The sequence below is a fragment of the Phyllopteryx taeniolatus genome, chromosome 6 (assembly GCF_024500385.1).
Source record: "Phyllopteryx taeniolatus isolate TA_2022b chromosome 6, UOR_Ptae_1.2, whole genome shotgun sequence".
In the NCBI taxonomy this organism is placed as follows: Eukaryota; Metazoa; Chordata; class Actinopteri; order Syngnathiformes; family Syngnathidae; genus Phyllopteryx; species Phyllopteryx taeniolatus.
This window is the reverse complement of record NC_084507.1, coordinates 18,315,476-18,342,043: the sequence shown is the minus strand read 5'-3', so window position 1 is coordinate 18,342,043 and position 26,568 is coordinate 18,315,476. Positions and strand designations below refer to the sequence as shown.

Here is a 26,568-nt window from a genome sequence, read left to right as displayed (position 1 = left end):
TTTGTCCCAAATGAAGGCCGCTTTTGGTCTTTTAAAAAAGGTGAATCAGAGTGGCTGCTATTCTAATTCATACAAACAGTTAAGGCCATAAGTGGTCCCAAACTTGTTCTGGTGGTTTTGGGATTGGTTGGTGGTGAATGGAAATATAAATAATCCATTAAAGGGTCTTTTATTAGTGGTAAACGCAATGTTTTAAGTATCACATATGCACATAGAGACAAACAACGTCTCCCACTCACATCCACACTTCTGGACAAGTTAGTCTTCACTGAACTTAAAGGCCGCCACACCCCAAGTGACGCGACCGAATGTGACCGAACTGACACACAGTTCTAATTTTGCTGTGATTTGAAATTTTAATCGCAGGTGAACGATATTGCAAAGTTGCAGATGTAACGACCAATCAAAAATGTTGGATCACATGATCTTTCAAAACAAAAATTACATTTCTGACTACTAAGCAAGATCCAGCTGAAGCAAAAACTCGGGCATGGGAGGAGTTCGGTGAGGCCACGGAGAAAGACTTCCGGACGGCTTCGAGGAAATTCTGGTCCACCATCCGGCGTCTCAGGAGGGGGAAGCAGTGCACCATCAACACTGTATAGTGGGGATGGGGCGCTGCTGACCTCGACTCGGGACGTTGTGAGTCGGTGGGAAGAATACTTCGAAGACCTCCTCAATTCCACCGACACGCCTTCCCATGAGGGAGCAGAGTCTGGGTTCTCTGAGGCGGACTCTCCTATCTCTGGGGTTGAGGTCACTGAGGTGGTTAAAAAGCTCCTCGGTGACAGGGCCCCGGGGGTGGATGAGATTTGCCCAGAGTTCCTCAAGGCTCTCGATGTTGTAGGGCTGTCCGGGTTAACACGCCTCTGCAACATCGCGTGGACATCGGGGACAGTGCCTCTGGATTGGCAGACTGGGGTGGTGGTCCACCTTTTTAAGAAGGGGGACCGGAGGGTGTGTTCCAACTACAGGGGGATCACACTCCTCAGCCTCCCTGGTAAGGTCTATTCAGGGGTGCTGGAGAGGAGGGTCCGTCGGGAAGTTGAATCTCAGATTCGGGAGGAGCAGTGTGGTTTTCGTCCGGGCCGTGGAACAGTGGACCAGCTCTACACCCTTGGCAGGGTCCTCGAGGCTGCATGGGAGTTCGCCCAACCAGTCTATATGTGTTTTGTGGATTTGGAAAAGGCGTTCGACCGTGTCCCTCGGGGGGTCCTGTGGGGGGTGCTTCGGGAGTATGGGGTACCGAACCCCCTGATACGGGCTGTTCGACCCCTGTACGACCAGAGTCAGAGTTTGGTCCGCATATCCGGCAGTAAGTCGGACTCGTTTCTGGTGAGGGTTGGACTCCGCCAAGGCTGCCCTTTGTCACCGATTCTGTTCATAACTTTTATGGACAGAATTTATAGGCGCAGCCAAGGCGTAGAGGGGGTCCGGTTTGGTGGCCTCAGTATTGTATCTCTGCTTTTTGAAGATGATGTGGTTCTGTTGGCTTCATCAAGCCATGACCTCCAACTCTCACTGCAGCAGTTCGCAGCTGAGTGTGAAGCGGCTGGGATGAGAATCAGCACCTCCAAATCTGAGACCATGGTGCTCAGTCAGAAAAGGGTGGCGTGCACTCTCCAGGTGGGGGAGGAGATCCTGCCCCAAGTGGAGGAGTTCAAGTATCTTGGGGTCTTGTTCACGAGAATGGAACTGGAGATCGACAGGCGGATCGGTGCAGCGTCTGCAGTGTTGTATCGATCCTTTCTGGTAAAGAAGGAGCTAAGCAGAAAGGCGAAGCTCTCGAGCTACGTTCTTACCTTCACCTATGGTCACGCTGGAGAGACTACATCCTTCGGTTGGCCTGGGAACGCCTCAGGATCCACCCCGGAAGAGCTGGATGAAGTGGCTGGGGAGAGGGAAGTCTGGGTGTCCCTGCTAAAGCTACTGCCCGACCCGACCTCGGATAAGCGGTAGAAAATGGATGGATGGATGGATGGATGGACACTTCTGACTACTAAGCAAGATCCAGCTGGTCCTTGCCAAGCCTTACCAATAAAGCATAGTGTGTACAGTATATACACTATACCTATGCCTTGATCACAGGATGGTTTGAAGTAGCACGTTTGGGTTAAAACCATTATGTAATCAATCCGGAGCTATGCTAATTATGCATAGTATAGATGGGAAGCCCACTATCCTCTTTTCCGGCTTTGGTCACATGATGTTCGCCATATGAGTGTAAGGGCACTTGTGACGTTAATTCCAGTCGACAACCAAGGGCGCTATTGCCCAACATGGTGACCCCCTAAGATTGGTGAAAATATATGCATTTATCTGTTTAATACATATTCCATAATCAGAATATCGTCTTTAGACTAGTGGGGGCACATACAACACCCATCCATCCATCCATTTTCTGAGCTTCTTCTCCTCACAAGGGTCGCGAGCGTGCTGGAGCCTATCCCAGCTATCATCGGGCAGGAGGCGGGGTACACCCTGAACTGGTTGCCAGCCAATCGCAGGGCACATACAAACAAACAACCATTCGAACTCACATTCACACCTATGGGCAATTTAGAGTTGTCAATTAACCTACCATGCATGTTATTGGGATGTGGGAGGAAACCGGAGTGCCGGGAGAAAACCCACGCAGGCACGGGGAGAACATGCAAACTCCACACAGGCGGGGCCGGGGATTGAACTCCGGTCCTCAGAACTGTGAGACAGACGCTCTAACGAACCGTCCACCATCCCACCCACATACAACATATTCTTGCAAAAAAAAAAACAACACAAAAATTGCATTTACTTCCCTTTTAAGTAATATTGTGGTGTGTGATGACTTTGGACAGGTCCATTCATTCTGCGCAATACCATGAATGCCTAAAGGCACTTTACCATGCTGCAAGTGGAAATCTGACCAGTATTCAGTGAATGCTGAAGATTTGGTTTCCATGCCAATTCATTTTGCATTTGTTGTTTGTGAATGGATGAATGCCCATTTCCCTGGGAGATACTGTAGAATAGAGCTGCACGATATTGGAAAAAGATGACATTGCGATTTTCTTTAACCCTGCGATATATTTTACGATGTTGGAAAATACAGAATAACATACACGTAACATGAAAACCAGCACACATTTGTCTTTCTCCCTCTCTGGAAAAACTATGCTCAGTAGAGCACAAACGTATACTGAGTTATTTGTATGAAATCTAACTATATTTAAATGCACTGGAGTATTGAGCAATAGTCCAGACAGACATTAAATTGAAATAATTTCTTTTCATACCCAGTTATACTGTAGAGTCATTAGCACATTCCTAACAATATTATTTTTTAATCAATCTGATTTTACACCTATGTTTTAACATCGGCCTTAGTATTTCTATATTTGAGTGCATTAGTTTAAGCAAAACACCTTGTTGTATACACCTGAAGTTTCTCCCTTCAGTAATGCCGCGGCTCTCCCACAGCGTGGAAAAAGCCGTGTGATGACCCGGTGTGATAAATTCCAGCCACTGGACGCCTTAAGCAAAAATGTCTTTGTGGCTCAAACGTGTAGTTACACGAAAGATGCTTGACAATATAGCATCCATTTTCCCAGGTTGTAGTACTGGTAATTGATTGACAGTTCACAGTTCAGCGGGGGGTGGTTTCACACACTCAGCGGTCACACCTACAGACTATGAGAGCGGACAGAACGAGTTGATTTTTCATGATTTTGGAGCCTCATTTTGTATACTTGCTTATTTTTTTTATTATTCAAATTGGGCAAAATGTTGTAGACAACATTGTGGTGTGTCAAATTCACAAGACTATTTAAAAAAAAAATTAAATCCCATGTTAAACACTTACTTTCCATATCCATTTTTGGGGGAAAGGTTAATAAATTAGAGAACAAATAGAGAAAAAAATACAAGAAATAACTAATTTATATATATTTTTGAAGAGGCAGTTACTTTTTAATCACACTGTCGATGCTATGAGTGAATCTGTAAAACTGAGGTCATGTGGAGTACATCGAGGTCCCGCGTGACATCATGCATGACAGTGGTCCAGCCTTTGGAATAAGTGTCAAAGTCACAATTCAAAAGGTTCCGCCGTATTGACTGTATCAGATGCTTTTGAGAATAGAGACACAGGGTCAGTGCACACGCTTTGCATTTAACAGTGACAGGAAGCAACTGGAAGATGAATTGCTGGCACTAGACGCTCAGTGTCGCAAATATTAAATCTGAAGATCACAGTTTTCGTGTCAACTCTGCATTAAGATTCACTAAAGGGGAAAAGATGAAGAGATGGTAAACAACTGTCACTATTTGTACAAGTAGCCTTGATTTAAAGACAATATAAGATGTTTACTGTTCCTTCACTGCGCAACACACAACGTGGGTTTAGTCAATCCCCACGGCTGCGTAATAGCATAACACTATCAGATTCTGTTATTCCCCTCACTAACCTCTTGCCATCTTAGTCTCTTGGGAATCATACGAGTCCCCACAAAAAATAATAAAACACCTCCACCGGGTTTACTCCTTCGCGTCGTCTTGCTTCCGCTGCCTTATTTTTCCAGAGGAAACGGATGCATTAAGCTTTATAGGATAGGGTGAGAGAAGTATTTCTAACACCTTAGGTCATGTGCTGCGCTATAACACCACTCTTACCCGCCATTGCTATGCAGCGACAGATTTAATGCAGACTTGCTGCCTGGGCTTCAGTGAAATGAGTCGGTTGTTACTTGAAAAAGAACAACTTGCCATTTATCTCCTGAATTCGGTTTGATTTTGCTACTGCACTTGACACAGATTCAGTGCACAATGCACAGGATTACAGATGCCTGCTGATGTGAGTGTGTGCGTGTTTGTGTGTGTGCGCCTGCACGTGACCTTGCACAAAAAACGGATAGTCATCACTTAAGGTTTTCTGTGTCACTTTAATCTGTTCATCCCCGCAATCAGATTGCTACTTATTACTATGCACAGCCAGGTTGTGTAGTGGCGCAGGGCTGCTGCTTTTTTGTTAAAACACAACGCTTCACCTTACAGGTCCTCCTAGGCTGCAGTGTCGGCTGCTTTTCATCGTGCTCTTTTAATTAGTGACTGATTTAGCTGTGGTTAGGTGATCCCAGTGTCTGGCCAATCAATGAGGGAATAAATGGAAGCGCTGGTGCAAGCAGAGTGGAGCAACAGTGTGGCTTGTGTGAGAGACTAGCAAAATGATCAATTTACTGTTATTGAACCAAAATAATAGAGTACATGCTCTGTGGCATAGCATGATTTCAAATAAGTAGTTATATAGGCTAAAGCCGGCCGCATACCAAGCCATATGGCTGAACGCAAAATTTGAATGCGGGTAAACGGTGTTGAAATATTGCAGCTGTAACGGCCAATCAAAAATGTCATGTCGTATCATATAAGCTTTTACAGCAAAAATCACGTTTCCCAGTATGAAGTGACATACACAAGGATCTCATTTGATGTGCGTCAATCTACGTTTTAGGACACAGCTATGGTTTAGTCGTGGTGCTGATAATTCGGCGTGTGATTTTTTTTAACAAGACAGGACCATTTGGTCGCATATACGCCCTAACTTCTGAATGGTGCGGGGACCCTCCGTGTGCTTGTCTGTGTGGGTGCACGCACGTTTGTGTGTGTGTGTGTGTGTGCGTGCCTGCTTTTTAAATGCGGGCGCTCGCATACACGAAGCTAAGGTTTCTGACGGCGAGACGGTAGGTGCGCAGTTAATGTAATAAATGGAATTAGTTTCAAAGCCTAACGCTAGCGTGACGATGTGGGAAGACTTTGGATTCAAGCCAGATAAACGCGGCCATACCGCTAACACCAACGATCTGGTATGTGGAATTTGAAGTCGCAACAAAGACAAGACAACACAACTTAAAACCTCAAAGTGACAAAATCCACCCACCCAATTTCTTCAGCTGGTACCAAAAAAATGGTGGGGCATTTCCCGTTTCCCGTCAGCTTGCAAATAATGAAGCCCTTTGCCCAACAATGCAAACACACACGTGACAGCGTATATGGTGCACGTATGCTCACATTATATACAGTAGAGCGTACTCACTATTATAAGAGATGTAGCCATTGAACATGTTGACAAAGTAGTGTTTAAAGAAAGGCTGCAGACTTTTGAACAGTAGTTATAATCTTGAATCAAAACAGGTTGATTTGATGTACTTGTGTTGTTATTTATGTTGCTATTTGGCACTTTTTCTTAACCAACTGTAAACTTGTTTGGGAGTATATTGCCTTTTAAGGCATTAATGACTGATTATACCTTTGTGCCAAATTTGTAATAGTTGTTTAAGTGAAATTTTTGTGAACACAGCCTGAGTCTGTTTTATTTGTTTTTTTTAATCTAATATATTTTATTTATTATTCTACATTACTATGTCAATGTTCATTATTCTTAGAATTAGAATAATTTTTTTCAATTGTGGAATTGAAAAGTGAATTGTTTTTAAAAAGGATGCACTTGGATTATTAAGCTCTAATATCATTATATCAGTGGCATAAAAACATCAACGGTACTATCGTTTGTCGTGATTATTTTTTGGGAAAAAAATTTGCTATCATGACAGGCCTAAACTTAATATATTGAGAGAGAGCAAGAGCAATGGATAACACAAAAGTATTGTACTAACAGTATCAAAAATAGATTAACAACTGCAATAAAAATCTGCAATATAGCAGGACTGCAAAGCAAGAACCATGAAATAGCGGAGGATTACTGTATCTGATGATAGGGAGTCATTGGGGGACTCATTGTTCCCGGGTTGGGACTCATTCTTTCCATGACAAATGCATCGAAGGACTCACATAGTCTCAAATGCAAAATGATCTACAGCAAAGGTGTCAAACTCAAAGCCCGGGGGCCAAGTCTGGCCCGCCAAGTCATTTTATGTGGCCCACGAAAGCAAATCATCTGTGTCAACTTCCATGATTATTTCTCAAATTCTCATAAAATAACAATAAATAGTAGCGTTGAGACATTGCAAGCATTTTCTGTTAATGGTAACTTGAACAATAGTTGAAAAAACTATTATCCTTGACTTTTTATTTCAAAACTAGGTATCCATCAATTTGTAATAATGAGGTGACGAAACATTTATATGGTTTCACAGTCAACGGCCCTCTGAGGAAAACCGTGACGACAATGTGGCCCGCGACAAAAATGAGTTTGACACACCCGATCTACAGTATGCATCCAGATGGCCGGAAGTTCATATTTTTTCACAAATCAATGTTATTGATCAGTCCCCACGTTCCCACGTCTTCCGTCAATCTGTGGGAGCCATGCGGAATTTTGTCGCCTCAAGATTGAAAGTCTGAGTGTTTTTTAGACAATAATGAGAGAAAATAGCTAGGTTAGATACATTCGAGTAAGCCTGCCTTGTTAAAAATGGATCACTGTGATGCTTCGGTGCAGAAGGAAATGGTCAGCCACCAAGGTAATTCATTTCCACCTAATTAAACTGCTTAGTCAGCTTGTTTTTAAAAAAATTTTTTGATTGCATGAGTAAAGGCTCTAAGACTTTTGAGAAAGAGTTTGGCGAGATGATGTCACCACAGTTTGCTTTTGTGAAGTATTGAAGACTTTTTGTCTGGTAGGGGGTTCAGCATGAGCACAGACTTTGAGGTTGATGCCTGGTGCTGGCGACGTATTGGGGCAGTGCTGGCAACGTGTTCTACAATTTTAATCAAGGACAGTGTAATAAAGTAGCAATTTTTTTTGCATATTGAAATTGCGATTGAACATGATTTTGGGGTGGTGTTGTATTGATGTTGGTGTGCAACCGTGTATACAGCAATATAATATATAATACCATCTTGAGTGAAATGATGTTTGGTAACTCAAGCAAGATGCCATTTTGTTGATCTCCTGAAAAGAATGCGAGGATTCCGTCCGACAGCGACGATATACATACAGTATGTGCAGATGTGTGCGAGGGTCAATCGATCACCAGATGTGCGTGCGTGAGTCATCAACTGTAATTTGTTTGCGATTGTCCAGTTCAGTCGCATTCGGGCACAATATGTTGCTGATTTTCATCTCGCTACTTGCTTTAAAAGAAAGTCAACAACAACAATCAGCCTTACTTTTTATTCATGAATGTACAGCACATTATGTAAATGCACTGCACACTGACTGTGCTGCGATATCATCTCTATTATTAACAAGCAAAGAAAGAATTCATGCAAAAGACTGAGCTGTGAGCAGTTATTTTTTATGACTGAGAGATGTCTCTAATATTTCAACACTCTCAACAAGATAAATTAGCTAACCAAAATATTAGAAACAGCTCTTCTACAGCACTACAAACTCCAACAAGAAAAGCAACCAGTAGCTTTTAGACATCTGCCAAGCTAGAAAGACATCAGTCTTGGTACGACGCCAGACTTCTTGTTTGGGGGGAGGAGACTCGCAGTTGTGGGTGGAGATATGGTTTTGCATGTGGTGTGTCATCTCGAGTATACCACACACTACTCGTAAGCACACACATGCTGATTTTTTTTCCTTGTCGTGTGGGATCCCTGACATTTTAAAAATTGGTTGTCTAAAATCAGGATGTGTATCCTGCTTAAGCGAAATACTGCTGCAATACCATTTTTATTGATATAAGTGGAGTTCAGCTAGTTAGAATGAATGAAAGCCTACCGTGCATTCTGTCAGGAGAATCCCTGATGCAACTTCCCCAGACAATGGCCTCTCCACCTGAAAGCACATGACCTTTCTTATATTTACATCTGAAAACCCACGAGAGTAGTAAACCATTTGTAAATGTGTTTTCTCATCTGACGCACATGCGTGCGGATTTTGCAGGCATGCATTAAGGGATAGCGCAAATGAAAAAGTCGATATTGAGACATTTAACAATGAATCATTCATAAGCAAATGTATATTTTCTGTTTGAATAAATCATAAATATGAGGGTGTGTGCGTGTTTTTTTCTCTCCTGGGAATGTCCTAAGAATTACATCAATGGCACACACACACACACACATACACCGATTCATCCATCCATTTTCTGAGCCGCTTATCCTCACTAGGGTCGCGGGAGTGCTGGAGCCTATCCCAGCTATCATCGGGCAGGAGGCGGGGTACACCCTGAACTGGTTGCCAGCCAATCGCAGGGCACATACAAACAAACAACCATTCGCAATCACATTCACATTTACGGGCAATTTAAAGTTTTCAATTAACCCAGCATGCATGGGATGTGGGAGGAAACCGGAGTGCCCGGAGAAAACCCACACAGGCACGGGGAGAACATGCAAACTCTACACAGGCGGGGCCGGGGATTGTACCCCAGACCTCAGAACTGTGAGGCAGATTCCAAATCATCTGAGTTATTCCTTTTAGATAACTGCCACAATCACTAAAGAAACTTGCAATGCTATATTAAAGCAACATTAGAACCACAATTTTGTAATTATGCACCATGCGCTGAGCGTTATGATCCATAGAGATGGCATAAGGTAATGCCGAACATCTCAGCCATGATTAACTGCACACTGTATGTGATTCCAGTCACACAGGGCCACAAATCACAGTGGGCAGGACTTAAGATGTGTTGCTTTTTGTTTGGAAATGAGGTAAGATAATTGTTATTGCTGCGCCACAACAAGGTCCTGGGTCAGCTCCATCTCATTTCCATCAATCCATAGATCAGGGGTGTCAAACTCATTTTTGTCGCGGGCCACATTGTAGATACGGTTTTCCTCAGAGGGTCATTATGATTGTAAAACCATATCCATGTTTACTCGCCTCATCATATTATTACACATAGACAACAAATTGATGGATAACTAGTTTTGAAATTAGAAGTCAAGAATAATAGTTTGTTCAACTATTGTTCAAGTAACTATAAAAGGGTTTTGGAGGCAAAACGTGCTTACAATAGTTTATTACTATTTATTACATATGAATATTATACAAAAATTTGGAACAGATTTTAGCAAGAATCATGGAAGTTGACACACATGATTTGCTTTCGTGGGCCACATAAATTGATGTGGCGGTCCAGATCTGGCCCCTGGGCCTTGAGTTTGATACCTGTGCCATAGAGGAAAATGAAGGGAGGCATGTCCTCCTAGTCAAATAATGAAATGTATCCCCTCAATGTATAATGTATATAAGGGGAGCTAATGAAATGCTCCGGCAGCTTTAGTCACAATCCGAAAAGGGACGTTTGAATCCGACCTCCGAGATGGCCTGAAGCGCAACGTCGAGTTTCCAGTGACCACATGGAAATCGAAGGGACTTGAAATGTCAGAATAAAATGACGTCACGGAGGCACACAGGAGTGGAAAGTCAAGGTGATTGTTCCCGTTTGTATCGGTGAAAGGTTATAAAACACGAGAAGGACAAATGGAATCTACCTGGTGGAGTTTTTTTTATGTCAGCTTCTCCTTAAAAAGAGGATGAAAAAACAACTTCAACGGGATAATAGCAATATGAGTGCAGCCCTGATTTGCCCCTCTTGTCTGAATATTTGAGTGTTTCTGAATGAGCGTGTGCATAATTACAATTTATCGTAATTTGTTTGGGAGCTGCAGTTGATTTTCCATATTAAATCAGTCACCCTCTCGACTGTAACTGTTCCATATAAGAAAAAGAAAACATTCATGAAAGCATCTAGCACTAAAGGAGTTATCAGCCCGTGGCATGTTTTTTTTCTTCCTTATGAATATTTGTATCTGCAAGGACCTGGCAGCAGAGGACCTTGATTGATGACTTGTGAATTTGATAGCATCTCCTACAGGAGTGAAAGAAGGCAGCAGAGTAACCATGCTGTAAAATAAATAAATACAACAACAGGCAGCACTGAGTGCTAGGGCTGCACAGTATATACGATATATGCGGTAAATGGTACAAGTTTGGCCTACGGTGGAGATTTACTGACCAATTGCGATAATGCTTGTTTTTGTTGTTGTTGTTTTATTGTCCAGCAACAATACATAAGACAGACAAATACACAACATTTGTGAATGCGACTGTGGGTGTGTTTAAATGTTTCTGGATATACAGTAGATAAGTGAAGGGGGTGACAATACATATACCACAGAAAAATTATGAAAAACCTAACAATGTAAGGGATAATGGTAGTTTAAAAAAATACTGTAATCATACTTGTAGCAAAAAACAGAAAACAAACAAAAACAGAAAAAAGTTTCAATTTTAAACAAATATGTAAAGTAAAGAAAGGAAAGTGATGAATAATGAGCTAATTAATGTGGGTTGAAGGCCAGTGCCCCTCCCATGCTTGAATTGAGAGGGGAGGGAGAGCACCATCGGGCACCGATACAGAGCATGTGGCTGGAACCACGTTACAGCGCAGATTAGCCAACTATGAACAGCAAATTAGCAGGTAAATTAATGTGTCAAGAGGAAAAATAATAATGCAAGTTACACGGTAAACACACACGTCTGAAAACTGGAAATGAATTACAAAATTATTAAAGCGTAAATTATTCAGCCAGGAGAAGGAGCCTATAATGTAAAAAGTATTTTACTGTACATATGTATAATATCAGCAATTTGTGTTCATTTGCACTATGTTGCACCATAGAGTGCTAAGTTTTAATTTTAGGTCTCCACAGTGAATGTCCTCAAAATTGCAATATACAGTATCTTTGGTTTTGGTTTGTTGTTGCTGTTGTTTTAATCAATTTAGCTTTGCGAAGGGACTATATATTGCCCATTCAGAAATACTTCCATTATAGCGGTGCCTTGAAATACGAGTGATGCGACTTACACTTTTTTGAGATACGAGCCATCATTCAGCCATGTTTTGCTTTGACTTGTTAGCACAAACTTGAGATACGACCGGTGTACGGTGGCAGCGTCGGATGGAATTTTCAAAATATGTGTCTTTTATGCTGTTTATTGCCACTGTCAGTTTAAGTTTACTGTCAAACTAAACATACTGTACAGTAGAACAAAAACAATTCCAAATTGTGTATTTAAAACAACCACATAGCTTACTCTGTGTCTCCTAGCTTAAGGCTAATGCTATCATCGGCAATGATTAGCATCTATGTGGCTGTGTTATAACCCTTTAAGCAACGGATGAATACAAACGGTATAGCCAGACAATAAAACAGTACTCACAGTCATAAACGGTATTATTCATTCTCTACAAAGAATGACTATATGAATCCCCCTTGAGATTTAGGCAGGGCACACCCAGCTGCAATATGATTGGATGTTGCATCCAGGCAGGAAAGTAAGTGTAAAGTATGAATTGGCCTTTATACTGCCTTCTTGAATTGAATGAGAGCGTGGAACAAAAACAGTTTAATACTTCTTCAATCTGATTATGTCATTACTGTATGTTTGGATAAATTATAATGTTATAGAGTGCGATTTTCTTGTTAAAAAAAAATCCATTGCAATTTTTTTGGGTTACGTGTTTTGAGTTACGAGTGTGGTCAAGGAATGAACTCCTATCTAAAGACACCACTGTATAATTTTGATGCTTAACATTACATCCCAAAATATACTGTTCCCATGAAGCGATTCAATTTATACCGTTATATGAATTTTAGTCCATATCGCCCAACCCACTGTCCACATGCTGCTGCACTGATCACTCTGTTCAATGGCCGCTCGTCGACATGAAATGGATCATAGAGGGAAGAAGTGGAACGGGTGGGGGTGGGAGTAAGGCAGAGTGAAAGAAGGCAAAGATAAAGACGTGCATGCCATGGAGAAGGAAAAAACACAGTGGATGGAGATCAACATGCTGCAGAGGGGATAATGGAAGGGAGGCATGAACCAAAGAGTTTATACACAGCAAACCAGTGCGGGCTGCGTGTGTCTGTGGATATGTTTGTGTCAATGTGTGAGTGTGTGTGTGTGTGTGTGCAGGACAGAGAGAGAGTGGATCTATTGCGATAGAGGACACACTCCACAGGCTGTGATTGAAGTATGGGCCAATTAACACGAGGAGCACTGAGCTCCAGCTGCACTCTTCTCTTCATTCCTAAGCTCCCCTACAATGCCATATCACACGCACACCTACACACACACAAGTATATGCACACTGGACGGCACACTGTTGCTTAGTCTTATCATATGTGATATTATATTGCTATAGTACGCTATAGCGATGGGGGAAGAAAATTACAGAGGCCACACTGGTCTATCACACTTCAATGTGTACAAGTGAAAAAAAGAACAAACATATAGTCTTCAAGAAAGGACCCCTTCTCTAAGATGGCTCTACATCTTCTCTAGATCTCTACAGCGCCGTGCATATATTTCACGTGTGTTCTACTGTATTGACTGTCCAGAGGAGCCCAGCCTGATTGACTTTAGCTGCAGCCAAAGGCAACAGGGAGCAGCTCCATTACTCTGCATGACAGAACGGAATGAAGCTGCACATGGCCTAATAACAACGCTGAACATTGCACTTCCACAGTGTACCATGCTCCCATCCTCATTCATGTTTCCCCACCCGCAGATGTGACACCGCGTGGTGTCTGGCACAGCGCCTCCGTTGGGAGGAGGCAAAAAGAAAGGGCTCCGAGAGGTGTGGACGGACGGCAGCTCCGTTGCTTCCTGTCTCTCTCCCGCCCTCCTGTCACTCCCGCAATTGTCACCGCAGGCCACTCGGTGCAGATGTACAGTGAACGAGAAAGGAGGGTCATCTGAGAACATTGTGATGATGGTTTACTCAAAATCATAGAGAATTTGTTTTTGTTTGGCGGGTGGGTGGGGGTGGGGGAGTGGGACGGTGGAGGGGGCTTGGCAGTTGCAGATACAAAGCTCCAATTCAGAGAACTGGGAGATTGGAAATGTGTCATCTTAAACGAGGAACAGTGAATTTGAATGTACTGTGAACCCTAGTTTATCACAGAGGATATGTTCCAGTCCCAATAGAATCAATAGAACGGTTACAATATAATCAGAATCATCTTTATTTGCCAAGTATGTCTGTGATTGGCTGGCAACCAGTTCAGGGTGTAACCCGCCTCCTGCCCGAAGATAGCTGGGATAGGCTCCAGCACGCCCGTGACCCTTGTGAGGATAAGCGGCTTGGAAAATGGATGGATGGATGCCAAGTATGTCCAAAAAAAAACACACGAGGAATTTGTCTCTGGTAGTTGGAGCCGCTCTAGTACGACAACAGTCAATTGACAGACACTTTTGAGACATAAAGACATTGACAAAAAAAAACAGTCCCAGAGCAATAAAGGGTTGCTAGTTTTCTGGTAATGCCGGTACATTTATTTATTTTTTTTGACAATTGTGCAAAAAGATGCAGAGTCCTCAAGCACTTAGAGCAGTTTGAATGACTAATATAGCAATAGTCCGGTGCAATGACCATTGTGCAAAGGGCGCCGAGACTTCAAGGAGTGTATGCAGTTTAAAGTGACTAGTAGCGCGATAATCTGGGACAATGTTGATTGTGCAAATGTTGCAGATACTCCTCAATCAGTGTGCAAGTGGTGCAGATGGCATGAGTGGCCAATATTGGTCAACAACAGATATGCAAATAGTGCAGCGTGGCGAGACTACAACAGTGAGTGCACGAGTATGTATAATTGGCCCGACAGAAATGTGACAACAAACTCGGGACAAAAAAATTGGCAGCATGTTGCAATGGAATTGTAGGTTAGCTGTTTAAGAAGTTGATTGCAAGAGGGAAGAAGCTGTTGGAATGTCCGCTAGTTCTAGTTTGCATTGATCGGTAGCGCTAACCTAAGGGAAGGAGCTGGAAGAGCTGGTGACCGGGATATGGAGGCCAAGCCCCAGTAATTGCGTTAGCCAGGCAAGCGGAGTTGGCCAACACCGTCCGTACTGGAGGCGGCAATTGGCGTAGAAAAATGTGCGAGAAAATTAAACCGTGTTCATCCAAGCCCAAAAGCAACAGCATATTGTCCACAAGGTCTACTGCTGTTCCATCGCCCAACCCGGGCAGGGAAAGGAGCCTATACAGCCTCTCCGAGTCAGAGAGACTGTACCTCTTGAGCAAAAGTCGCTTAAGCGCGTCATATTTTCCGTTACTCTGAGGTGCGCGCAACAGCTGGATAGCGCAACGGGTTGTCTGTTGGTCGACGGCCGTAATGACCCTGTAATTCTTTGGTTCATCTGTGGTGATTCCTCTTAGGTGGAACAGCGCTTCGACATGCTAAAACCACGAAACCGGGTCATTTTGCCAAAACTCCGGCAGCCTCAACGCGAGTTGCGAGAGTTAGGTTGACACCATGACCAAGGAAGACACATCTTCATCAGCTGCTAGGAACATCACCAATGTGGCAGGATAAAAGGAACGCATGTACTTGGGTAAAAACGTCTTTATTCCTTGACTGCAAACTGTATACAACATTGCGCCAAAACTCTCTTCTACGCCAAAACAGTTTGCACACGCCTCCACCTCCCTGACTGATGGGTAAGAGGCATGGTCCTAGTGTCCTCCAAGCTATACAAATAAAGTTTGATTTGATTTTATTTGATTTAGTGGGGGGCTGAACGAATGAATGGCAATTGAATTCAAATTGTCCCGCGATATGAGTGAAATTGAGTGACAAGCTTGGTCAAGGAACAAATTAAACTCGCAAGTCAAGGTACCACTGTATTTGGTAAATCAAAGACTTTAAATTGTTCATAGGTGTGAATGTGAGTGTAAATGTTTGTCTCTACAGTACTGTATGTGGCCTGAGATTGACTGGCAACCAGCCCAGGGTGTACCCTGCCTCTCAACCCTAATGTGTTGTACATTAGAAAACAGATGGAAGGACTTCCTCAGAGGTCTTTGAGTTTCCACTGTATGAGGACTCCATAAACTACTGTTATGAGTATTGATCGGTTGTACGCCACATTGTCATTGAACACAATCTGTTTTGCATGGCTATTGTTGGGCAGATATGTTCCCGTATTCTCTCTACGTTAAGTGAAAGAAAAAAATAAAATAAAATACGAGGCTGCCAAAAGAGATTAGGTTTGTTGTCTGGGCTGCTGACAGTCAAATTACTTTTTCACTAACAACACTTGGAACTCGTTAGAGGATATTTCCTACCTCCCAGTTTTCTCTTTCTGCAACACAATTTCTCCCTTTGCTGCTCCCCACCATAGAATGACACACCTTCAAAAGAAGATAATTTGCCTTCAGCTACTTAAAAGCGCAATAAAGTTCCAAACTAGTGCAGGTGTTGCTTTGAGACCTGCACACGCACCAGCAACAGCTTCATGTGGATAAACATTGGGAATCTAAGTGACTATATGGTGCAGCGCAGTTGAAATGGTTGAAGTGTACTTGGAGGCAGCCTGCGTTAACATTTCTCTTTTTAAATAACACTCTTAAGTATTCCTGAAGGTGCTTTTGAGCTGGCTTCTCACAATTGTTGGCATGTTTGATCGTAGCAAAAAATAACTGGAAAAAAACAAATGTCAATATAGTCAGCTGCTTGTTGACAAAATTAAATACAGTATCTGTTTGTATACTGATCAATCAAAAGTTTACAACATCTCATTAAGATAATGCTAAACTCAAAGGTCACGTTAGCAACCCTTTGCCAAGAGATGTTTTTTATACTATTTATTTTTCATATGAGGGAGCTGGAGGGGAAAATGTGAAGATTTGCATTGCAACAAAAGATTCATCGGAGGCAGAAAGTCAAGTGAAACAATTCTCGTTCAACCTCAGCTCTCCTTAGTTTGTGTTTACTGTCAGCTTCCACACACGCTTTTCATTGTTCTGTTTGCAGTATTGCAGATTGGATTTGCTTTAGTCAGATAATGTAGATGAGGATTTACTTCACTGCAGCCTTGTTCGGTAAGCTGTGATTGCTTGCTCACAGACAGCCTGTTCTCACAAGAAGTTAGTCCGTCTTTATACAAATATTAATTAAATATTTCATTTAAGAAATGTTCATGTGTTAATTTGTTGGGTTACTCAAAATTGTCATTCTTAGTATGGTTATATTTGTATGTAGAGTGGTGCCCTAAAGCTCCCATATTTTGGCTATTTAGACCTCCAGAGAGTGATTCTCTAACATGGACATGTGAATTTCATTGAGAAAAAACACCTTGGTTTTGTCATACAAGTATGCAGAAAAGGCCCCTCTGACAGCTACTTCTGCATGACCCAGTTTTGTATCCATGTTGTCCATATTTGGCTAAGACCGCCCCTTTTTCTCCGATTGGTTGCCTCCGTGTAGAAGACCCACTTGTGAGAGCACGTATTGACAGTGCTGACTCGGGAGAGGAGAGGTAGGCAGAGCTCTTTGTTAGTGAAATACTATAGATAAGCTCGATAAATTCAAATTACCTGATTTTAGGCCTCTCTGCAGAAAAACGTCTGGAACTCAGGAATGCAACAATAATCAACATTTTTGCCTATTTTCTGACATGTTGCAGACCAAACCAGTAACTGAATCATAATCAATCTATATCAATGGGAAATAATGTCCTGCTTTTGAATAAAGCGATTGGGGGGGAAATGTCTTTATACAATTAATCAACTAATACAAAAAATGACAGATTAATCAATTATTAAAATCGTTAGTTGCAGCCCTAGTTTTCTAAAAGGAAAAAAAAAACCTATGGAAAAGCTGCAAAACTATTTTTGCAGCTGCTTTTTGTATTGTACTTTATTATGTATTTTGTTAATGCATTTTACAGTCAATTTATTACATCTGTTCCCGTTTTACTGAATGTAAACCGAACTGTGACCTTAAAACCAAGGTACGAAGCGAAGTTTGATTTTTGGTGTACCGTTACAGCCCTAGTGATTATAGATTTTTGTGTTTTCACCATTATGACTGGGCCCCTGGGGGCAACTGGAACTATGATGTTGCCAGTGAGGAAAACAAGTTTAACACCTTGCTCTAAAATGTCTACTGGTGTGAATGTGAGTTTCAATGGTTGTTTAGGCTCTAGCTTACCTGCTACCCTTATGAGGACATGCATTATAGAAAGTGGATGGATGATAGATGTATTTTTTTTACCTGAAGGTCATACAATTGGCAAACAGAACAAAATAATTTGTGCGAAGATATTCCGCTTGCGACTGGTTAGCACTTCCGCCTCACAGTTCTGAGGACCCAGGTTCAACTCCGGCCTCACCTGTGTGGAGTTTGAATGTTCTCCCCATGCCTGCGTGGGTTTTCTCCGGGTACTCCGGTTTCCTCCCACATCCCACAAACATGCATGGTAGGTTAATTGAAGACTCTAAATTGCCCATAGGTATGAATGTGAGTGTGAATGGTTGTTTGTTTATATGTGCTCTGCGATTGGCTGGCGACCAGTTCAGGGTGTGCCCTGCATCTCGCCCGCAGTCAGCTGGGACAAGCTCCAGCACGCCCGTGACCCTCGTGAGGATAAGCGGTATGGAAAATGGATGGATGGATATTCCACTTGCATTAATGTGATCGCATGATTTAAGCCAGCTGTGTCAAAAATAGGGCCCGCCGGCCACAACCAGCCCACTAAGGGGTACAACCCAGGTCCAGGATGAAATTGAAAGTGAAAAAATACGTAAAAGTACTTGTGATGGTAAGGACTATGGATAATTTTGAGAATTATTATGCTCATGTAGAAAATAGAATGGTAATAATTCCTACGTCTTCATACATTGATTTAACTTTAAAATGCAATACTATACTTCTCAGTTCTAAATACCTGTGACTTAAAGTTTTGCACCTTAAACTACAATCACTGTGATTAGTTATATGCAAAACATGTAGATGTCAAACTGAAGCAAAATTTTCTCAATAAATCTGAGGTTGATTTGTGAAATGATTTTAAAAAAATGTCATTTAATCAATGTACTTGTTCTGTTTTGAATTAAAACATAGTGAAAACGTATTCTTTTTCATTATTATATTAAGTATGATATCATTTTAGTGGCATCAAATTAGACTGTATGTGGCCCCTAATTTAAGCGACAACAGTAAATCTTGTGAAACGTCCGTTCAGCGAGAGTCAAGGGATTAATTTGCAGTTTTGGGACTTTTTTGTTACAAAATGATTTACCGCTATCGTAGTTAACATGCAAGACCTCCGAGTATTTCACAGCTCGCAAAGGATTAACTCTTACGTTTTGCTTTTTTGTTGCTTTTTGTGACACTTATTGAAAAGCAAGCACCAGTCTGAGCAAGAGGTGTTAAAGGAAAAAAAACATGTGATAAGAAGAACATACCCCAAAAGAAGCCATTTCCTGTTAGTTTGTGTTTTTAATTAAACTCTATGAAAAGCAAGAACATACACAAGCAACCATGACAGACTCACATTTTACCAACAACTAGCTAACCTGAGCTCCTCACCCAAATACAGAGATCATCAAACAAGGAAGATGTCCTACTTCCTTGACATCAATTACTTGACATCAATTAGAGCCCTTATGTTTCCAAAAGTGGCGCAAATTCCCCATACAAATGCAAAATATTTTACATGCCAGGGTGCCAATAAGAAACTATTTCATGTTGCATCTTTCCTTTGGGGCCCTGTGTGGCCGCACATATTGCACATACCAGAAACCACCACAATAGGGCACAGATGTTAGGCCATGGTGGAGTTCTGTGCTATACTAAATACTCTAGTTTTGGGAATATACTCTACCGCTGAGGGGGTACATAACTTTTTTTTGTACAATTCCCTCCTAAATATCTCATGAGAACACACTGCCAGAGGACATTCTCTACACTGTATTCACACTTCCAACAAGGCTGACTTTGGCACACATTGGCAGAGCTGGGCTGGGTCTCCCGAGAGTGAAATACTGTGACAAGCCTAACAGTTAACGGTGCACAGCTTGGTACTGTAAAGAATATATCTCCTTCAAATTATATGATGTATCATATTTCTGCTGCTGTTCTTCCCACCGTTCCTGGCACATCCTCCACGCCTTACCGAGCACTAAAAAAAAATAAAAATAAATAAATATATGCCTGGTTTTTTTCTCACGTCCCTCCTTCATTCTCATTTCGACACACCTCAATGTCTTTTTCTTATGTGCCTCACACACTCCCCTTCTTTTAGTGGGACTCCACTACTGCACACACACACATACAGTACACATGCAGCCCCGTCACTCAAAACAGGAGGTTTGGCTGCTTATTTATTTAGGCGGAACACGTACATGCCGCCCAAGTAATCAATACCCTTTTTCATGCATCTAACCTCACATTAGGTCCCACACCATGCTTCATTTTTTTGTTCCCTCCTCTCCTCGACCGCATCCTTGCTCCATCTGGGGTCATATTTGCTGTATTTTAGCTGTGTTCTCATTTTCCTCTTCCCACCTAAAAGACCGATGAGGTTCAAAGAATCATCAGACTGAGGCAAGAAGAGGGGAGAGTTGGATGAAGATGGAGCGACAATCATAGAGAAGAGGAAGGGCACAACCAACGAGGGAGAGTCACTTTTAGGGGAATATCAATGCTGTCGCGGCCCTTGTTAATCAGTGCAATTGTGTTTGGTGGAGGGGGGAGTGATGGAAATGGGGAGATGGGGCAGTTTCAGGAGAAAGTGGGTAGGAAATGGAGAAATGGAGGCAGGGCAGTTGGCATCCCAAGTAAATTGAATACGATGCAATGTGTTTTAACCCCGCTATTTCCCCGGTAGTCATTATCTTGTGTGTACGTGCACCGTATTAACCCTCACATCTCGGGATCATTAAGCAGCTCTACGGGCATGTTGTAGCCATGTATTCATCTTGTGTGTGCATTCCAACACACGCACGCCTGAGCATGCTTGCAGCTGTGAGGGTGAGTGTCTTAAAAGTGATCTTAATTGTTGTTGTTATTCATGCAGCACAATGACTAACTCCGCCCCCATCTTTGCCTCTGCCATCTATTAACTCTCTTGCCCTGCTTCCCTTGAAAGGCCCGCTTCTATTTTCCCATCTTCTCATATTGTTCCTTTGCAACCTGAAACCTAAATAGCAACAATTTCATCTTTTCCCCTCTCTATCTTGCTTCCCTCTCTCCAGTGTCCCTCTTCCCATATGTGGGCCATATTCCCCATCATGTGTTTGCGCCAGTGGCGGGTCTTGCATTTGGAACCTGTGCCTTCAATAATGATTACCCGATTAAAGGCCACAATTATAGAAACTATCAATACTACACTAACGCAACATAAAAGTGCCACTTACATCATCCAGAGCAGTTCACCATTAGTATTTGTCTACTTGTATTTAAATGGAAAAACCATACAATTTGCAAATACACCGTAATCATCAGATATACTGATTATTAAATGTATTCATGTGTACAGATCTCTACAGATGTGTCAGTCGAAATTGGGTAACAAATTTTACTCTAACCAACCGAGCAATGGATGTAAAAATGCTTACAGTATTGTCATTGGGGGCCAGCACTCTGGCACAATGAGGATGAATTCAAAATCTGATTAGTAAAAAGAAACGGTCCCATTGCTAATAGAGTTTGAGTTACATTGGCCAGCACTACTGTTTCTGAGTGCCCGAGGCAGATTGGATTGACATGGCAACACTTATAGGCTGAAGTATCCATCCATCCATTAATTTTCTGAGCCGCTTCTCCTCACTAGGGTCGCGGGCGTGCTGGAGCCTATCCCAGCTATCATCGGGCAGGAGGCGGGGTACCCCCTGAACTAGTTGGCAGCCAATCGCAGGGCACATACAAACAAACAACCACATTCACACCTACGGGCAATTTAGAGTCTCCAATTCATGCATGTTTTTGGGATGTGGGAGGAAACCGGAGTGCCCGGAGAAAACCCACGCAGGCACGGGGAGAACATGCAAACTCCACACAGGCGGGGCCGGGGATTGAACCCGGGTCCTCAGAACTGTGAGGCTGACGCTCTAACCAGTTGTCCACCATGCCGCCTAGGCTGAAGTATGATTGGACAAAAAAAAAAATCTAACTACTGAAAGAAGTGGAGTCAAGAGAAAAATTAAATTAAGAATGTGGGGAATAAATCAATACAATTTCACGGAATAAATAGATTGTAAATGTAGGTTAGTGCTTCCGATGTGTTGCACCTATTTTCAAGTCTTACCTGAGTGCAATCTCAGTCGCCCTTCCTACCCACCTCGCTTCCTGTCTGTCTTTCTCTCAGCGACCTTCTTCTCATCGAATTCTTTTCCTCTTTTGATCTGATTTAATGTCCTCTATAGTGGATATTGGAGGAAAAAGCATTTCAGACTAACTCAATCTCCCTTGTTTCTTCTTCTCCCCGACCGACTTTTCTTTCTTTCAGGCACCCTCTCTTTGGGCCATACATATCTGCCTCCCCCCTCGGCAGGTTGCCATGGTCGCCATACCCACCCTCTTTCTCCTATTGGTCCTAGCAGAGTGGAGAGGTCCGGCGGATGCCTCCCCCCACCTGCTGCTGCGCCCCAGCCCGCGGGAGCGCGACGCGGGAGCAATGATGAACTTTAACATCGCCGTGATCCACGCCGGCGCAACAGTGCAGGCGGAGGCAGCGGTGGCCGGACCCGGGGGACGGGTGCTCTATCCCGGTTTCGGCAGGGTGTACGGTTCCCTGGGGGAGAGCGTGGTCACCCAGTGGGGCTCTGCGAACGTCATCTGGCTACAGGTTGGAGAATGCGATTCTACTCTCTGCTCATTCAGCCTCACTTGAAGGGAGGGGATGACAATGACTGGCCATTGTGCAATACCATTCATTATACGAGCTGAATGGGAGCGCGGTGCTGCAGGCTTTTCAGAATGAGCAAGTTGTCTCTTTGACAAAATCCCGTATTGTTCACCTCATGCATATTATATACACCTTCCATATCTGTAACACAAAGTCAATACACGCTGATTTCGCCTGGTAACTCTTTTTGTCCCCCTCTGTGTTCTCCTCTCTCACATCACTTCCTGCCCTCCATTCTCAAGGTGAATGACAGCAGCCCTAAGACGGTGCTGTCCCAGCTGTGTGAGCTGCTGGCTGCTCGGCCCCTGCAGGGTCTGGTTTACGAAGAGGAGAGGCCCCCGCGCACGGCCTGGGGTCCTCTGGCCCCCATGCTGGAGTTTGTGTCGGCGCAAACGGGACTGCCCATAGTGGCAGTAGGAGGGGGAGCGGGGCTGGGGAGAATGCCACAGGTAGGAGGGGGGAGGTTGTGATTGGGTGGGTGAGGAGGAGATGATCGTGTGTGTGTGTGCGCGCGTGCGTGCGTGTGTGTGTGTGTGGGGAGGGGGGGGGGGGGCGGGGGGGCTAAAGGAAACAGTGCAGGCAAGTATAGAACCATCTCGGTGATAATCAGAAACTGGGGTGAAAAAAAAATTGTGAAACACCTACTTATTTATTATTTTTTTTTTACTTGTCCGTTGGTAATAACCAGGCTATATAGTGGAACCTCGAAAGGAGAAAGCCCCTGAAGTAGCGCAGTTTGGAATTTGACAACAATTTGAGAGTAAAATATGGTTCTGACATCACCAAAAAACAATTCCGTAATAATTGCTGTCATGCATGTGTAAGGATTACCTCTGCGTGTTTTGCTTCTTTGGCTTTTTTTGCAACCTCAGCTGAAAAATTTAGTTCAGAACATACCAAATGGTTGACTTAAGCATTTGTGCTTCCATGTTTTTTGGTGGCTTTGTTTGACACATTTTCCTAAACAAAGAACCAGCCTCAACAAGTGGATTCAGAGATTTGTTTGTAAATTCAGTACATTATAAATGTTTGAAGATAATTGCTGAAAACATGTAAAGACTGAGAACTTTGTAGTACTAGGTTGTGGAGATGAAGGGCTCCATTTCTGTGGACTGGACAACTGCGTCTGAGCACAAAAACTGGCGTATCTTGATTTTCGTAAAGGTCCAAGGCTCACAGCGTGTTTGCCAATCTGGTAGACCGGTCTGCGTCTTCGCAACGAGGGTGTGTCCTTTGACATGCTGGCCGGCACATTGACAATTTGGTGGTCTAAACCTTTGGCTTCTGAGACAAAGTCTAACTTTAAGACTTTAAACTTTAACACCGGAGCCTTTAAGTGGATATATTTTTGTTGCCCCAACATGTAGTTATGTGTGAGATGCTAGACGAAATAGGATCCATTTTTCAAGGTAATTGCAGTGGTATTTGATAGCTAACTGTTGAAAGCTGACTGAGAGGAGAGACAACGGCTTGATTTTTCATGATTTTGAAACCTCATTTTATATACCTGGCAGTTTTCTCAATAATTCAAAAACATTATCTGTGGAGTTGCAAATTTACAAGACATTTATTTTCACTTTACAGGGACTTTAAGATAATTAATTAATATGTTACAAATATCCGCACGGTGCTATTATTAATTTGTTGGGCTTTGTTCCATTCGCATGTAATGAATCAAACAGTCAAAAGTTTAAAAATATTTATATTTTTAAATCCTTGCTCTGTACCAAAATTCTATGGATTCTTCCTTGTTGGACTAATCAATTAAGTAGTTTTCTCGCCAAGTAACTAAACAACAAACACAAACAGAACCAATATATAACCTTATTTGTCATAATTTGGTCAGCTGTCTGTTGTAAAGTAAGGCACTGTGATTTGACAGTACAAACAACAGCAAAAGAAAGGGACAGCACATTACGTAACCGCGCAGACTTGGAATGTCACAATGTTGTGTATGCCCTCAGTGAAGACGACAAGGGTTTGGGAAAGCGCTGGTTTTGGGGGCGCGAGGGAGAAGCTGAAGGTCAAGCTTGCAGCAAGTCGCCTGTGTTTGATCTGTAAATGGCACCAACTGGGCCTGTCACGTCGTCTGTGATGTTCCGGGTGGGAGGAAGGCGTCGAGCATACGTGACTGTTCACGCTGATGTGTCACTTGCTTCTAACCACTAAAAAAAACTAGAGTGAGAAGAAGGCCGATCGAACACAATTTGAGCAGTTACAGTATTCCATATCCTTGATATCCATCGTAACGTCCATTTTACGGCATTCCAGAAAGCCGTTTCAGCATTTATTTGATGTCCTTGATATCCAGCTTAAGGTGTATGTACTAGGAGAACGATTGTCTTCCAAAGTAAATTTTTTTTCTCCTCACTAGTGCCTTTACCAGTAATGTATTTTTTTTCCTACTACCAGTGCCACTTTTGACCTTAAACTGGATATCACTGCTATCGAACAAATGCTCAAAAAACATTGATAGTAAGGAAATTGAAAGTATACTCAAATTGCTTCACTATCCTTAATATCCAGCTTAAGGTCCATGTACTAGTGCACTATTTGTCTTCACTAGTAGGACAATGTTGGCATACTAGTTATTACAGACAAGTACTCAAAATATTGAACCCCAAAGCAGAGCCACACAAAAAGGGAACATGACAACATGAGCAAGGAATAAAATACAAATGAAAAACTACGTCAGCAAAAGGTTGACACGAGAAAACAATTGAATAAACTAAGGAGGGTGGGTGTCCAGTCGAAACACGATGGGAGCTAAAACTAAAGGACTAAAATGAAAATAAATATAACGGTACTGCAGCAATAAGGGATAACAAAAAAACTCAGCTGAACAGGAGAAAGAGTAAGATATACGATAACATCAAAAAGTGCAAAAAAGAAGCCCTAACTACACAAGAAAGGACAATGAGAAGTAGAGCTAACAAAGATACAGTTTTTAAACTGCACCGACGTAGACATGAGACTGAAGACACCCCACAAGACAACTGAAAGACAGTATTTGGGAAGCAAGTCGCAAGTCATAAAACTGGCAACTAGAGACAACTCAAGTCAAGTCAATTGACTCGAGTACCCCCATCTCTGCTAAATATAGGAAAAACGAAATTATTTACATGGGAAACAGAGAAAAGAGGCGAAAATGTGGGGGAGAAAAAGCATACGACTAAATTTGGACCAATGAAAAAGTGTAATCTGTCATGAACGGAACAAAGGGCAGGACCCAAAATGCACGACTCCAATTCAAATGGACAGTTTCAAAAAGAGAGGTTTAATAAACGGGCAGAGGTCGGTACACAGGCAGGCAATCCGCAAAAAAAGGCAAGGTCAATTATCAGAACAGGGTCTAGGCTTACTATGAGTCGGTGACGTGGAAACAAGGAATGCTGGAACGTGACAACATGGTACAATGAACTGCCGACCAGAAAGAATGAGACACGAGGTTAAATGCATGGGGTAATTAGGGTGAACGAGGCACAGGTGGGGAAGATGCTCTCAGGAGCAGGTGTGTACGAGACAGGGGGAAGACAACAACCAGAACACACACCCATGACATAAACAATATTCCGGCAGCTAGCTTCCATCTCTCCAGCGCAGGAGACTGGAAAAAAAAACAGAAACAGTTCAGCCCACAGAAAAACAGGTTCATGACACTAGTAGGACAACTACTGTACATGTGAAACAAAACTGCACTAGTTGACAAGTATTTGCTACTAGTACTACTATCCATCCATCCATCCATTTTCTGAGCTGCTTCTCCTCACTAGGGTCGCGGGCGTGCTGGAGCCTATCCCAGCTGTCATCGGGCAGGAGGCGGGGTACTGGTTGCCAGCCAATCACAGGGCACAGAGAAACAAACAACCATTTGCACTCACAGTCCATTTAGAGCCTCCAATTAATGCATGTTTTAGGGATGTGGGAGGAAACCGGAGTGCCTGGAGAAAACCCACGCAGGCACGGGAAGA

At 42.8% G+C, this 26,568-nt stretch overlaps 2 protein-coding genes across 4 annotated transcripts in view; one reads left to right on the top strand and one right to left on the bottom strand.

Moving 5' to 3' along the window:
• LOC133480080 (glutamate receptor ionotropic, NMDA 2D) overlaps positions 1 to 26,568 on the top strand; it is a 92,746-nt gene that overhangs the window by 11,379 nt on the left and 54,799 nt on the right. For all 3 annotated transcript variants that reach the window (XM_061777739.1, XM_061777740.1, XM_061777743.1), the window contains exons 2-3: positions 22,199 to 22,537; positions 22,840 to 23,046. In XM_061777739.1, coding sequence (XP_061633723.1) covers positions 22,250 to 22,537; positions 22,840 to 23,046 — 495 coding nt within the window. In that variant the 5' untranslated portion in view covers positions 22,199 to 22,249. The remainder of the gene's footprint in view (positions 1 to 22,198; positions 22,538 to 22,839; positions 23,047 to 26,568) is intronic.
• Positions 1 to 26,568, bottom strand: part of pitpnc1b (phosphatidylinositol transfer protein cytoplasmic 1b) — a 98,343-nt gene that overhangs the window by 65,732 nt on the left and 6,043 nt on the right. Inside the window, exon 2 of the mRNA XM_061777757.1 lies at positions 8,663 to 8,719. Within this exon, the coding sequence (XP_061633741.1) occupies positions 8,663 to 8,719 (57 nt within the window). The remainder of the gene's footprint in view (positions 1 to 8,662; positions 8,720 to 26,568) is intronic.